This window comes from Ostrea edulis, chromosome 6 (genome assembly GCF_947568905.1).
Source record: "Ostrea edulis chromosome 6, xbOstEdul1.1, whole genome shotgun sequence".
Taxonomy (NCBI): domain Eukaryota; kingdom Metazoa; phylum Mollusca; class Bivalvia; order Ostreida; family Ostreidae; genus Ostrea; species Ostrea edulis.
The window spans coordinates 53,381,342-53,398,392 of record NC_079169.1 but is presented as its reverse complement, the minus strand read 5'-3'; the positions used below and the strand labels follow the sequence as shown (position 1 = coordinate 53,398,392).

Sequence of the window (17,051 nt, the reverse complement as noted above, 5' to 3'; positions counted from 1 at the left end):
ATCTATCAGAAGTAACATCTGCATTACGAGACTTGTTAAAAAGGGACACTTTTCCATTGGAATGAGCAGGTCCATGGAAAAGCCATGGAAAAACCATGAAACAGATTTTGTCAGAATCACCAGTCCTGAGTTTCTTTGATCCAGCAAAGAATACAATACTACAATGTGATGCATCGCAGAATGGACTAGGATCATGTCTGTTGCAAGATGGACATCCAGTATTTTATGCTTCAAGAGCACTGACCCAGACAGAATGCAACTATGCCCAAATAGAGAAGGAGCTGTTAGCTGTAGTTTTTGGGCTAGAGCGATTCGAAAACTATACTTATGGACGGCATATCCAGGTAGAGTCGGACCATAAACCGCTGGATATAATTCAAAGGAAGGGTCTTGTTAATGCACTAAGAAGACTTCAGCGGATGTTACTGCGACTGTAGAAGTACGACTACGAGATAGTCTACAAGAAAGGTGCTGAGATGTATGTAACAGACACACTTAGCAAGGCTTAATTGCCTGCCTCAGAACAGGATATGGAGAAAGCAAGCGTCTTTGATATTGACCAGAGAAGCTACGTGTCAATATCTGAAGCAAATATTATAAGGATAAAGGAAGCATCTGAGGAAGATGAAACAATGAAGTTGTTGAAACATATTATTATGTCAGGATGGCCAGAGAGCAAAGCTCAACTCCCTCTTACTGTTCAGTGTTATTTTCCCTTCAGAGAGGAACTTGTTATCCAGAATGGCCTGATATTTTAAAGTGAGAGGGTTGTGGTTCCTGAGTCAGTTAGCAGAGAAATCGTCGAGAGAGTTCATGAATCATATATTGGATTACAATTATGTCTGAAAAGGGCTCGTGAGACTGTGTATTGGCCCAATATGAACTCTGATATTGAGAACTTCGTACAGCGCTGTGAGATTTGTAGTGCACTTCAGCCAGATCAACAAAGCGAACCAATGATTTCACATGATATACCAAAGAGACCTTGGGAACGAGTTGGTTGTGATTTATTCGAGTTTGATGGAAATGACTATCTGATTTGTGCAGACTACTTCTCTGATTTTGTCGAGATAGACAGACTTCATGACAAGACTGGAAAGGAGGTTATAAACAAATTGAAAGGACAAATAGCACCTCACGGCATTCCTGATGTCATCATCACAGATAATGGTCCACCATTCAACAGTTGAATTCCAAAACTTTGCAGAAAAGTATGATTTTGAACACAGAACATCGTCTCCTTGCTACCCGCAGTCAAATGGCATGGTAGAGAATGCTGTTAGGGTCGTCAAAGCCTTGATGCGTAAATGTGTTCTCGATAAGGGAGACCCGTTCTTAGCACTCCTAGACTGGAGGAATACACCAAGCGAGACTCTAGGCTTCAGAAAGGTTATTTAGCAGGAGAACAAGGACCAGACTTACGCTCTCCCCGAGCAACTTACAAACACCAGGATCAGCTAGAGTCACCCTGAAGTTTTACGAGAGAAAGAGAAAGGAAGCAAGCTATTACAACAATGGCTCAAAGGAAATGTCAAAATTGAATACTGGAGACACGGTGAGGATTCGTCCATTTGGAAGAGAAAAATAATGGACAAAAGCGCAAGTCAAACACCAAGTGGATATCCGGTCTTATGAAGTCTGTACGGAAGATGGCCGTGTATACAGGAGAAACCGAAAACATCTACGGTTTAGCAGGGAACCATTCTGCAAAGTAGGCCAGCCCAGAAACATCGATTTGTTACCTAATGTAAATAAAGACAATTTTGAAACCAGAGAGTTTGCTAATTAGAACAAAGTAGAAACATCAGTTGAAAATACTCCGGAAATAGAGTCAGATGAGGAACAGGCAACACCAACCCTTGCACATCAAACCAAAATTGCAACATCTGAAATATCCGGTAAACGACACACAAAAAGTGGGTGCGAGGTAAAAACTCCACTGAAATATCGTGACTTTGTGTGCAACTTGGAATGTTATGTGTAATTGAGGTAGACAGTGATTTAGGTCATAATAAAACCTAGTCTACCTCTGGGTCCTCAAGGAAACCCTCTAGTCATTTCCCCCCCCATGTTTTAGTAGTGTTACTTGTAGTTGCATGACTGTTTAGTTTGTTCGGTGAATTTATGTATTCAGTAATGGAATATTATTGACACCATTTCAGAGACTTCAAAAAAAACTTCCAGATCATTTCATTTAACATCTAGTTCAGATATGCAATTTGAACATTTGTAATTTGGTAAAATTAAGCTTGAGAAAAGGGATGTGACGATATTGTGTTAACTTGCATGTATTAAAATCGGGTTCGATGTTATATATATTATGTTGTTGTGCTGAGCAATAAAGTAATAAAACGTTACAGCATTTTCAACCGTGAAAGTTTCTAAATGATTTTCAATACTGTTTAACGTCAAAAAATCAGTTCACCGTCCAATAACTATCAATTTTGATACTTCGTGTACATAAGATTTATACATGCTATCCACACTTCAGGTGCCTGTGTTTCTGATATGATGCTCAAATGTAGAATATCCTAAATACTATTTTTTAAAAGCTTGTTCACTTAAAAAAAGATTAAGAGATATTCATACATTGACCGACTGTGGTGTAAAATTAGCATAAAAATCTAATAATCTTTTCTACTTTTGAGCATCATATAAAACACATTGGAGGCTTCTGTCGAAATTGTGAAATTCATTACTATTTGATATCAGAGTCAAGATTCCTTGATAAAGAAATGATAACAGTGATCAATTTCATCACTTCTATACAAAATACAAAATAAGAAGGGCAACCACAGATACCTGGGCAAACCAGAGGTGAGACCAGGTGCCTAGGAGGAGTAAACATCCCCTGTTGACTTGTCACACCCGCTGTGAGTCCTATATCTCGATCAGGTAAATGAAATATTCCGTAATCAAAATCATTATGTAAATAATACCTAACAATTGGTTTGAAACACACCAAACAGCAGTCGACCAAGAAATAGCTTGTATTTGCAAAACAAATCATTCTAACAACCATAGAATTTGCGAAATGCTAACCTAAAACGTGACTGTTGAAACCCCTGTAATAACAACTTATTTGTCAGTTACTTGTCTCGATTTAAAACAAGATGATCACACGCAGAACTAGCTTTTGCGTATTAAAACAGTTGAGAGACATAAGCACCATATGCAGGTGATAATAGAATATTGCTACATAAACATGGGAAGTTGACGATGGAGAAGCTTTGATACTATTTTAGATGAAATGTTTAAAAGATTAGATCAATATCAATATAACCTATCTTAAAATGTTCTAGCTTTACTGTAAATAAAGTTAATTCACTTCATTTTTTTTTCAAAAATTAAACATTACTTTGATAAAAAAATATATTCAAAGAACAATATTCGAACTGTCAACGTCAATACTCTATGAGAGATCATGGAAAGTATAATTCCATTTATATTTCAGAGAGTTGAAGATTTTTGTGCAACTTTTTTTATCTACCAAATAATAAATGGACAGTTGATCCACTCAATGAAAGAGTGAAGATAACGAACAATGACATTTATTGATAAACTGATAATCATTGAATGCTTTGAAATTGATAATATTTGCCAATTCGAGAAAATTGTGTTTTGGGCATCCCGACTTCGCCCATCTTTTTTGTCTACATACCGCTGTGTATGATCTTCTTAAAAAGATATTTAAAAAATAAACATTTAACACTTATATTTCATTCAGTTAGTTGTGTTATTAAGTGTTTTTACACTAATTCTCCATGCTTGTCACAAATGAAAGGCGAAGATAACGAACAGTGAATTATCAATCTCATAACTCACAAAATAAAAAGTTTGGTAAACACGGTTCCTTGGACATACCAGAGGTGGAATCAGGTGCCTAAGAGAAGTAAGCTTCCCTTGTTGACCGGTCACATCCGCCGTGATTCCAATGTCTTGATCAGGTAAACGGAGTAATCCGTAGTCAAGTTGCATTAGCAATGAAAGAGCATGATGATACTTATTCCCACCTCTGGTGTGTCCAGGGGTCCGAGTTTGCGCTACTCTTAATTTTGTATTTTTATGGGAGTTATGAGATTGGTTACACTGTTTATTATCTTCTCCTTTCCTTCATTATAATATCCAAGATAAAAGATGTCCATGTCAGTTTCATTTTAATATTTGTTTTTAAGTTTTCATAGCAAAAGCACAAGAAATATACTTTTATTTGTAAAAAGAAAAACAACGTTATCACGCTCATGATTATTATGCATCAATGAATTCATTTTTAGACTCCTTTTATTGGGTGACAAGTATTAATTTAAGTTCAGTGTTAATTAAGTGTATTACTCATCTTACTTAGTTTCAGCTTTGAGGTTGGACGTAAAATATTCTAATTGTCCCAATATTGTATTGTTTCCGCCTTGGAATTCAACCTTGAATTTTCAAGTCCAACCAATATTGTAATTTTTTTTTTTGGATTCTTTCACGTAATTATGTCTTCTAGAACAGACATTCATTCAAATCCCCTTTCGGCTGATTCAATTTCATTTGATTTTTTCAGTGCTAAATATAATTCAATTTAACGTACGATTTATGTAATCGGGCTCACGGCGAGTGTGACCGGTCACCAGTGGATGCTTACTCCTCCTAGGTACACGATCCCACCTTTACTATGTCCAGGGTCCATGTTTGCCCTTCTCTTAAATTTGTATTTTTTCTGGGATTTAGGAGATTAATCATTCTTCCTTATCTTCTCTCGTTCATATATACAATAATGTCCTATGTTGACTAAACCGCTTTCATGGTGAGGATGAAACTGAAATTATGAATGATATGCTTCTTGTTTTGTGATATAAACACATCAATGTTCACGCCAATATAAAGATTGAACGTTTGAACTTTTAAAAGGTCGCTCTTGCAGATTGAAGTGTGTATATAACATATCAATAAAAAGGATTTACGATGCTATTCAGGCAGCTTGCATACTTCATAATATTTGTATGAAGAGTGGTGAGGACTTATAAGAATGACGATGAGGATAGTATTGATGGCGTGAATCCATGTGACAGAAAATAATGCAGAGGGATCTTTGAAAAGGACAAATATCACCATCATATTTCACAACTAAATTTCTCCAGTGTGTGTACATTGATTCACTATACTTGTATAAAAGGTTAATATAACGAACAGTGATTAATCTCGTAACTCCTATAAGGAATATAAATTAGAGAGTTGTGCAAACATGGATCCCTGGATATACCAGAGGTGGGAGCAGGTGCCTAGGAGGAGTAAGCATCCCCTGTCGACCTGTCACACCCGCCGTGAGCCCTAAATCTTGATCGGGTAAACTATATATAAACTATGTATTTCTAAAGTTTAATAGCAATCTTATCTTCTAAGTTAATCATCTTCATCTAACGTACCTTCTCCCGATTTCCAATTTTTATAGCATGACAAGTCTTTCATTTGGTGATTGTATAAGGTGCAAGGTGAAGATAACGAATAGTGATCAATCTCATAACTCCTACAAACTCCTATAAGGTGTCAACAAAAGTCGTTTAGCTCCCAAGGATGACAATTAAAATTCCGTAAACTTACAACACATCTTCAGGACACTGCCAATCATCTTCCAAAATATGATCTGGCCTCTGCGTAAATTGTAAGAGTTCTGAGAACCACGGTTGGTTTAGATACGTCTTTTTTTTCGACCCCAATTTGATCCCCAGTATGAAAATGAAAATTCAGAAACTTTATTGCACATCTAGAGGAAATCACCAATCATCTTCCAAGTTTTTGTAGAAAAGCATCGTTCTCGACTCCCTCCCTCCCCCAATTTTGGCCTCAGAGCGAAAAGGAAATTTCTAATACATTATTGCGTATCTAAAGGGCACCACCAATCATCTTCCAAAAGATGATCTAACTATTGCTCGAAATGTAAGATCTCTGGTAAGCAGAGTTTTTAAGAGAAAACATCGGTTCTTTTACCCCAATGGTAAAATTGAAAATTCTGAAACCTTATTGCACTCTATAGGACTCCATCTATCATATTCCAAAAGATTAATTGGTCTCTTTTTAAAATAGAAGAGGAGTTTGAGGTAGAAGAAAGTATGACAGATAGATGGACGAACAGATCAGGGTTACAACAACATGTCCGAACTTTCTTTAGAAAGTGCGGGTATAAAAAAGAGTTCATAATTTTTTTTATGCAAGAAAATGGCGTGTGTTTGTTCTTTAACAGCCAGTTATTATCTAAGTTTGGGATCCGCTTCGACTCATAAGTATGTATGATACTGTTATCAGAGTGTCGCTGAAATCTTGCACAGGGTCTTCGAAACAAACATCAAATGAACAGGCAAGTCACATACACACACACACCTAACTCTGTTGATTAGATATAACAAATGGCAGATTACTGTAAGCCAGTACATATCCTTATTTAGAAATCGAATGAAACATTTAAGCAATACCATTTTGATATTTTCATACAGTTCGGGGATACACTGGCATTAGGATACGAGTATAGATGAACTTCAACGTGAGAACATTACAAAAACGAATCTCTAACATAGAAAATGTGATTGGCAATCTCATCACATCAGAATGTATTCATTTATGAATTGATTTCAATATGTGTCAAGCTGTTTCAGTCTGATTTGTTCGGTATGAAATCTGTAAATGAAATTAAATTGGACAAGTTCATGTAGTACAAGTGTATCAATAAGTTCATTGACCCCAGTCCCCTGACGATCTATCGTACATGCGCACTGTACACAGAATGTCGTTGGTAGATGTCACGTCTAAGTCAGATCAGTGGACTTCGACCGGAAATTGTAGATATGTATATTTCAGAAAGATGATTCCATTTTAATTTTTGAAATTCTTTCCCTATTTCCGGTTTCATTTGCTTTCTAGCGGAAATGATTTGTCCATTCGTTGACACGGAATAACACGAATCCAAATGTCTCTGATAAGCACGTTTCCTGTGACAAACATGTCGTTTGGCAAGGAGAGGAATTGCAAGTAATATTTGCATCGTAAATAGTAGAATGAGAAAGTAGTGGATATGTCAATTTGACACAAAAAGGAAACAATTATTTCGCATATCTAACTAGATGTCGATATTTTTTCAATCATCATAGACGCACACATAAAATACAGATATTTATGATTGATTGATTGTATTTTTCACTCATATGGACACGTCATCATTGCCGGTGAAGGGCTGCAAAATTTAGGCCTATGATCGGCGCTTACGGGCTTTGAGCAGGGAGGGATCTTTATCGTGCCACACCTGTTGTGACACGGAACATCGGTTTTTGCCGTTTCATCCAAAGGACCGCCCCATTTAGTCGCCTCTTACTACAAGCAAGGTGTATTGGGGGCCTATTGTAACCAGGACCTAACGGGACTTGTCCATTTGAAGTTTTTAACCTATCCAAGTAGTTAATGGTACAGTTCCTTGAAATTTGTAGATCGTTTTTATCTTTAGTTTTATCCTAATAATTTTATAGAAAAAAATTTATTATATGCTACATGAGATTGTCCATTCACACCGTTTTTAACGTGTTTCATTATTGGCCGACAGGAGGTGGGCGATTATATATGTTATGGTTTTAGAAAGACGATCGTGACTTACCGCGAACCTTCATTATAAAATGATAAATTTAACTGAATATATATTAAAAGCCATCATTGTCATTTGACTATTCTATTCAGTCAAATTACAGTAGTTTCACATCTAATCACGATTTTGACGAATAACATGTTTTTTGTGGGAATCTAATTTTCGGTCAATCGCAACTTCTTGGATCTTTCCAACAAGCTCGGGAAAGGCACTTGCCGGAAAAGTCCGAAATGTGCGGTTGATTTCGGTGGCAAAGGGCAGTGTTTTTGTGGGTTTTTTAATTTTATTTGTTGGTTCTGAAACTTGCAGTTATGGGTTATACATGTACATCAAAGTCAGGTTTTGACAGACTAATGAAAAATTATAGTTCCCTTATATGCCAATATTTGTATTTCATATTGGTGTAGTTGATAAATCATGACCCTGAATTACATGTAATCCATACATCTGGTGCTGGTGCACAAATCATGCTCTGAGCAGGTGTCCCTTTCTCACTTTGATTTCCTCTCCTTTGGGCTAAATCCACACTAGAGTGTCATGCGAGGGGGGTTAGACACTTAACAATAAAAACACTCTGTCTCTCTCTTCAAAGGTTTACCTTCACCTGCGGCCATCCAGACCTGCTGCTGGAGGATGTAGGTTTCAATTGAATTTCTTCAGCAAATAACCACGCGTCTTAGTTTCGTATTTGCACTCGTCTTATGCCTCGTTCACACGGATGCACATTAAATTTTACTTCGCATCAAATTTGATGCGAAGTAAAATAATGCGCATTAAATTAATTCGAATTAAATAGCGTTCACACGGCGGTAATATTTAATGCGAAGTAAACTAATGCGCATTAAATTCGTATGCATCTCTATCAAAGGGTGCGCGAAATAATAGAATAGACTATGTTATTGAAAATTATTTTTATAGATATTTTAATAAATATTGTGTAGATACAGAATTCTTTGTTCAAAACGCTATATAGGCCTACATGCAGTATACTACATGTTTACAATTTAGGCCTACATACATAACTGATCTACACATAAGGAGTTTTTTGTCGTGTTTATTTATATGCTCCCAAGAAATTACTTGTTATTTCCTCCGACAACCAGCATTCAATCTAGACAATATATTGTTTCTTCATAGGGTCGGAAAGTCTCGTCATGTGACTCGCGAGAAATAACGTGAAATCGTACTTCCGGGCAGTTGTCAGGATGGCATTATCAATAATGTACTAGACTCGCTACGTTCAAAACCACATAGAGCTTACTACAAAAAGCGAGAAAGCGGTGGATAACAACTGAGTTTAGAAAATTTGTTCTAGATAGAGCTCTGAGTTATTACAGCGGTTGTTCAAACGTCAATACGAGACATTTTCCAACAAAGTACAGGTATGTTTACGTCATAGTCGTCTGCATCATATGCACTGTACAGTCGTTTGCATCATATACACCCATACATCTATATCTCAGAGTTTAGTTCAAGATATCGAAAGTCCTCGATCAAAATCTCAGCAATATATTTGCGTAGTTCTGATTAGACTGATTCTTGATTGATATTGTGGTAAACCCCCCGTAATAATCTGCATTGAGTGAAAACCCTAGAGCACTAGAAAAGAATAAAACCTTTTTCTGTTGTGCATAACATGGATATATATCCCTATTTTATTCTATGATTTTGAACGTTTTACAGTTTCATTTAGAAATTTATCTAAATTATTTCATAAAGATATTTCTATAAAATGAAGACAGAACTTTTTACTGACACCAATCATATCAGTGACATATGGAAGTCCCATGAGTCAGTTTTGTTTCCACTATGTAGCTGCAGTAATTTATAATATTATATTATATACATTTGGTATATAAAACTGCATACAGGAACAGATCCAGAAATTCGGGGGGGGGGGGGGGGGGGGCTATAAATCCGCGACTGGCATCTAAGATTTTTTTTTATTTATCTGAATTTCAGTTCAATTATCACTAATCCAGATGGTCAACAAACATTTTAGTGTGCAATTCTATATATACTAGTATTGCAGACCCAGGAATTCAAATAAGGGGGGGGGGATTTCATAAGGTGGAGATTTATCTCCCCTTAAATCCGCGGCCGCCAATGGCATATTTCATAGATTGTAGATATAAATACATGTATATCTTATGAATTTTGGTTTATCTGAATTTCAGCTGAATTGATAGAAGATGTTATATGTCTATTATGAAATATTGACTAGTCCAGATAGTCAATTTGCATTTTAGTGTGCATAATCTACATGTTTTGTGTGACAATGACTATAATGTTAATTTCTTAATCTTTTAGATATAAAAGGGCAAGCAACACAGCTGGATAAAGCATCTTAAGTCTGCACCTCGTAAAGCTATGACAATGAGAGAAATGTATCCACCCAGGCAATCAGAATATTGGTAACTCACCAGAGCTCTTTATGCAATATATGCTCGTCAAGCTATCAATATTAAATGATATTAATTCTGTAATGAATACTTGTATACATGTAAATTCAGGTGATCCCAAAATATAAGGTTCACCAAAAATGAATGCATCTCCAGACAATATAGAAATTTTAAAAATATCCTTTCTCTGCAACAACAAAGGATGTCTGTGCAAACATATAGGGATTTTTTACTAGATAAATGCAAGATATCATTATTAAGTTTTTCTTTACAAATTCTATCAGACAGCGGTAAAAGTAAATAAATTTTATTATGCTATAAGAAAATGTTGAATGTCCAAATAAGAATTATCTAGCATTGATATTCTTATGAAAGAATATATAGACATAGTGGATGTCAGTCTCTTTTAATTTTTTTTTTTGGTAAAATTTTCAGAGTGCAACACGGAAGGTGCGCTGCAGCTCAAAGAGAGCCATGGTTATGGGCATCAAGTTCTCCATCAGCTTTACCTCACAGGCACCACTTGTGATTTCATAGTTTGAACACCAATGAACATGGAAGAGATTCTCATCCTTCGAGATGAATTATGGGAATTATACTTGGCACACATGATCGAGCCTTTGTGCCCTCTCTGCAATAACCAACTAGATAGACTTGTGAAAATTCAAATGTCTTCCATTAGTTTTATTTTATTTTTGCTACAAATGATCAGTATAAAGATGTGCATGAATCACCATTGTAACAATTTCTTTGACTAGCAGACGCTGCAGCCTTAAATAAATGTTCACTTTATCATTTACTTGAATGCATTTAATACAACTTGACAATGCAGAATAATGTGAGTAAGAAGTTGTACATTTATAGTATCTTAAGTCCAAAGGTAAGATTTAATAAATTGTGGAATTCATATCAGCTATTTCCTTCAATAGAGGATTTGCAAATGTACAAGAGTCACACAGAGTTGAAAATCTTAGTGGACAGATCTATATGTCTGTATTGTGAAGGTATATGATTTAGAATATGGATGTTTTTAATTATTAAATTGCACACTCCACATGAATTTGACTCTTCCTGGTCTTGTAACAGCTGTGCTTCATCCTTACTGAAATGAGATTTTGATGAAAGAAAAGGTGATATGTTCAATGTCACTCCTGATTAAAGTTTATCAAATATATCAAATCCTTTATTAGCAAGAATCATATATCATCTGGCTTCAACATCTCCAATACACCTCAGTGATCAACAATATCACCATCAAAGGTGGATCCAGGATAGAATTCAGAACAATTGTGCTACACAAGTGATAGCCTTTGCTGTGTGACAAATTTTACACAATGTAGTTGCTGTCAGATAATGACTAGTTACTCATTTTTAAAATTAAATCCAGTGTTCTGTTTGTTGTATCCATTGCGATTCTTTCAGAGGTAAATTCGGCATTGAGCCCTCTGGCCTGCTAAATGTAGAACCCTTAGATTTAGGTGCAACTTCATAAGAGTCATGACAAATTGATCACTGGTATGAACCCTTGTACCGCCCATCCTAGAAGTTGTTAAAATGGGCCCATTCTCTTCATAACAGCCACCAACACATTGATACATCTGAAGGAAATGATGTATATAACAGCATTTGTAACAACCATAGACATCAAGTGAATATCATTAAAAGTATTGCAGGGGTGGATCAAGAAAATTTGCAAAGGAGGGGAGGGGGCAAGTGTAATGTATACTATCCCCCTAAAAGAAATATGTGTGTAAATTAAAATTATCAAAATTGCAACCCAAATCCCCATATTTGTTACATATGAACTACCAAATGGGGGATGGCACCACCCCCACCCCCTCTTGTCCCACCACTGCATTATTAAACAGTAAATAAACATCTTGTATCAAAATTTTCATTTTCAAGAAGAATTCAAACACCAATTGAATTAATTTAAGATCTAAATGTATGGGTGAATGTTAGATACCTGCATATATTTACTTGTCAGATAATGGATAATGGTGCATAATGGTAATGCTGTCAGATAATGGGCCCAGCTAATTGTTTTATTCCCGATTCTCCCCCCCCCCCTTTTGCATTCAGTTTGTCTCCTTTATCAAAAATAACATACTGCATAATTGTGTCATGTAATGTTAGTTCCAACTCATAAAAAACTAAATCCTTCAACTTAACAGCTATTTATTATCGAAAATATTCAGTAAAATATGTTTTAGATCAATCACCCGGTCGTGGGTAGAGCTCACTGCTTCTGAGTTTCTCAATCGGCGATTTAACTATAAAAATATAAGTATTATGATTTGTTTACCTGCATCTATAAATCCACTTCTTCCTCTTTTTGCATAAGTTGGGAATCTATATTGGCTGTAGGTTCATTTTAATGCTGTCATCTGAGCATAACCAAAGCAAAACAAAGTGACATTTATCGACTGCTGCCCGGAAGTAGTAAATCGAAAGTGAAAGTAAACGAGACTTTCCGACCCAATTGGCCCAATTTTATAACTTCGGAAAGTCTTTTTCACGCTGACTACTGTTATGACGTAATTTTTAATTACTAATACGTATTATAAGTCTACTATGACGTCATATGGTATAAAAATTAACAATGAGCGGCATATTTGTTGTAAAAAATGTAAAAAAGAAAATCATATTATCACTATTTTAAAACATTGTTGTCGTATTTAAAAACAATTCCATCCATAGTTTGGATAATCATACTTACTCCTCCTGCAGTGATTTTTTGGGGCTAAAATGCCACCGATATTCGGCTGTTTCCCCTAACTAAAATTAGCTATTTTTTCCCAATTACATATATATATCTTTTTCCCAATTTCAAATCTAGGGAAATTAGGCCATTTAAAAAAAAGGTTACCGTATATTTCTGACAGAGTAAATACGTTTTTTTTTTTCTTCAGTTTTATTCTCCAAACCACTGCACATGCACAAGGTTTTGTAAAGAATATGTAAAACAATAGAGGCATCCATATAAGCAGATATGCAGCGAAGTATATAGCTTCCAGATGCACATTAAGCCATATTGTTTACAAGTTAGTTTGACCGCCATTTTTGTAGGGTCAGGCTAATAACAGGAAGTGGCCAACAGTATAGGGTTTTACTAAAATTCGAAAAATACAAAACAGGAGAGATTCTGGAAATTTGATTATTAATATAATATTTACAAGATTATGGGTACAAATGCTGGTGAATTAATAATTTATTATTTTCTTTATGAAATTAGACAATAAGTATTTCTTAGAAAAAGTAAATAATATATATACAAGATGTGACTTCCAATACATATTTAATGTTAAATAATGATTTATTTTATGATTTTAAATCAGATCTGAAATAAACCTCAAACAAAAAAATTGTTATTTGATCATTTTATGCATCTTTACCATTTTAATTTACTATGATTGATTTTTCCCAATTTGAGGAAAATGTCGCTAATTTTTCCCAATTCAAAAGGAGGGGTGGTAGTTTGAAAAACAAAAAAAAATTACTGTCCTGGGTACCTGAACCCACCTCTGGAATCCCATGGGTCCGTGTTTGTCCTACTCTAAATTTTGTTTTACGGTATTTATAAGATTGATTGCTGTTCGCCATCTTTAAGTTTTCACTTTTTACAGTTTTGATAGTTACCAAGGCGTTGTGGCTGAATTTGACGCTTTCATCAATACGTTTTCTTGATCCAGTTGTTAAGGGTGTTTTGACTAGGGATTAATCCGTTTACTTTGTTAAGATAGATGGTTCACGGCGGTTATGACCGGTCAATAGAGATCCCACCTCTGGTGTTTCCAGGGGTCCGTGTAAACCCTATTCTCAATTTTGTATTCTTTATAGGTGTAACGTGCAAGGGAGGTCACTGCCTGTGAACCCCCGCGGGCTCGTACCCGTGATAGAAACGGATAGCCCTGAGATGCTGCAAATATGTACAATGCGCAGACTTAATCAGTTGTACTGCGCCTATATAGGATCTATTGACTGGTAGCGAACAAGTGCACTGGCAGGGAATTCCACACACCAGCGCACTTCCACAAGGACAAGCAGGGATGTCCGCACACCTGCCCTTGCGCAGTGATAGGCAGGGATGACCGCACACCTATCACTATATAAATAGCGGTTCTAATCAGAGACACTGGCAGGGATTTCCGCACACCAGAGCTCTACCACAAGACAGGCAGGGATGTCCTCACACCTGATCTTGCGCAGCAACAAGCAGGGATGTCCACACACTTGTAGCTATGAGATGCCAAATCCAGAGCAGGGATTGACCACACACTCTGGCAGTAATAAGCAGGGATGACCGCACACTCATTACTAAGACGCACAATATAAGTAGGGAAGTCCGCACACTTCTACGTACCTTACAGGGTTTGTCGAGCTTTACCTCTAGAACCGTTCTCCCCGCACCCTTCGTATAGAAGAATCCTATATATCCGCAGTACCATAATGATCCGTAGTGTATAATTACTTATCAATTAAAACAAAATACTAATCATACCCAAACTGGCTAATCTTTATAGAATCTACTATAGAAACACACAATGATTATAATTGTATGTACTTTAATTCAAAACTAACCATCATGAAATATTTATTTGAGTATGTCTAATAAGCAATTAAAATGACAAGGGCGATAACTCTCATAACAAATACAGCTTTCCGCTTCATAGGATTTAAGAGATCGATCATTGTTTGTTATCTCTACTTTTTCATCTTCAATTTCGCTTCAATGTCGTATGGATTTTATACGTTTCTTGCGTGTGATCTTTTTTGTAAACAGAGCTCTTCAAAACTTAGTTCCTCGCCTAGAACAAAAGAAACTGTCTATACCAAATCACTTGGTACACTCCGAGTCCTAGGTCATGATAGGGTTGGTTGATTATTATTTAACGTCCCGCTCGAGAATCTTTCATTTATATGGAGATAATAATAAAAATAAGGCCTTTATTTGTCCAGGATTACATGTTTAGCGATATCACTATTGCCGATGAAGAGCTACAGAATTTAGGCCTATGCTCGGCGCTTACAGCCTTTAATCAGGGAGAGAACTTTATCGTGTCACACTTGCTGTGACAAAGAGCCTCGGTTTTTGTGGTCTCATCCGAAGGACCGCACCATTTAGTCGCCTCTTACAACAAGCAAGGGGTACTGAGGACCTATTCTAACCTAAATACCCACAGGAAGCATGGTTGGGTTACAATGTCATTGTATTTATGATAATTAAACCAACAATTATCAATGATTGATAATTGTCTAGGAGAGGGCGCCATGGTCTCTGAACACGGTGTTTCCATTCATGTTGCTAATAGAATTGATATAAATCATTGAATTAACTAAAAAACACGACCCACGAATAACAGTTATTGTTTTGTTAGCTTGGGCGACCAACAGAAACGGGAGATCAGACATGCTGATAGAGCAATATCAATTCGTACTTAATTCTATTTAGGATATTTAATCTCTCTCCTCTTTGATGCTTGTTATGTTCCGTCACCAACATTTCATTAACGTATTATAAATTGAGTACTCACCATCTTGTCTTTGGACTGTGTTTACAAAACGACACATCTCTTGGTTTGAAATGATTTTAAAAGCCACGGGGAGAGTTTTATATTGCTTTATCAGTAGGCCTGATCTCCTGATTCTGTTGGTCGCCCAGGCCAGCCAAACATTTACTGCCAATTGGTTATTTTGTCTTGTTTTCTTGAGAATCCCTAGGATTCCGTTTTTCACGATTATTTTCAAAAATAATGAATGCAAGTCTTTCTAGCATATCTGAAAACAAACCTTCACTATTGTCCAAACGACTATTGATTCCTTGACCTAAATCAAGTTCTTGACTCCTTAAAGGAATCCGTCCACACATCTAGTGTGTCCAAGGGTCCGTGTTTTCCCTTCTCTTAATTTTGTATCTTTTATAGGATTTATGAGATTGATCACTGTTCGTTATCTTCACTGGTTCATACATTTAATATGATATGACACACAGTCATAAAATATGAATGAAGATATTTTGAATGTGTAGAAAAAACCTAACAATGATTGAAAACTACCTAATATTGACCCTCACCTGATTGTTGAAATCAGGTAAACTCCCCATGATGCACTGATTATAAAACCCATCCAATACAATAAATACTGATGAGCTTGATTAAATGATAAAAATAGAAAAGTTAAACAGAAACCACAAGGAGAGTATTTTCTCCTGTGAAACATGTACAATGTATTAAGGGAAAGGTGAAGATAATGAACATAAGAGTTGGGCAAACACGGATCCCCTGAATATACCAGAGGTGGGATTGGATGCCTAGGAGGAATAAGCATCCCCTCTCGACCGGTCACACCCGCCGTGAGCCCTATATCTTGATCAGGTAAACGGAGTAATCTGCAGTCAAAATCAGTGTGCCAAGAGCGGTCTATCAATTTGTATGAAACACGTCGCATTTGACCCAATGATAGGTTGTTGTTAACTTTCTCCACTGAACTGTGTCCCCCGCTTTCCTCGGGCACTAAATCTCTTGGTATTCGAAAGAAAACCCTTACCAACATATACATAGCGTATTGTTAAATCGACGTGGAAATTGGATATCCGGTAGAGTCCGCAAAGGAGTGTTTATGACTAGGCATCCGGTCCGTCTCCATCACAGTATCCAGAAAAAACCAAAATGACATGAAGTTAAGATCAGGGATCCCGACAAGAGCCGACATGTCGGTATGATCCGAAAGTATTCTGTTGTGTTATACGTCAATGATAGTGTTATGGTTCTGGTACATCAAACTGCAACTCACTCAGTTAGAACCTTAGCTGCAGAACTGTAGCTCTCCGAAAAAATATTGCGACAGATCAGAGATCTAGTGATCCACTACTTATAAAAATCTTCGATTTACGGCACACACAAAAATGGGCACGGTTGAGGCCTCATATCGTTTTATTCTTGCATTGCCGTCTCGTAAATTTAATAGTAAAAACTTCCTAACATATTTCCCCTACTATACTTGTGTCGTACCACACCTTCAAATATTCATTAAAGCTCTAT

General features: G+C 36.3%; 1 protein-coding gene across 1 annotated transcript; it reads left to right on the top strand.

Annotated features, from left to right (window-relative positions):
• Window positions 1-878: 878 nt before the first annotated feature.
• On the top strand, window positions 879-1,190 carry LOC125647245 (uncharacterized protein K02A2.6-like). Its single transcript, XM_048873937.2, has one exon. It carries the CDS (start codon window positions 879-881, stop codon window positions 1,188-1,190), a length of 312 nt encoding a protein of 103 aa, XP_048729894.2.
• The last annotated feature ends 15,861 nt before the right edge of the window (window positions 1,191-17,051 follow it).

Bases quoted from the DNA above. Each gene is read 5' to 3' on its own strand.
- LOC125647245 (XM_048873937.2), top strand. From the start codon at position 879: ATGAACTCTGATATTGAGAACTTCGTACAGCGCTGTGAGATTTGTAGT.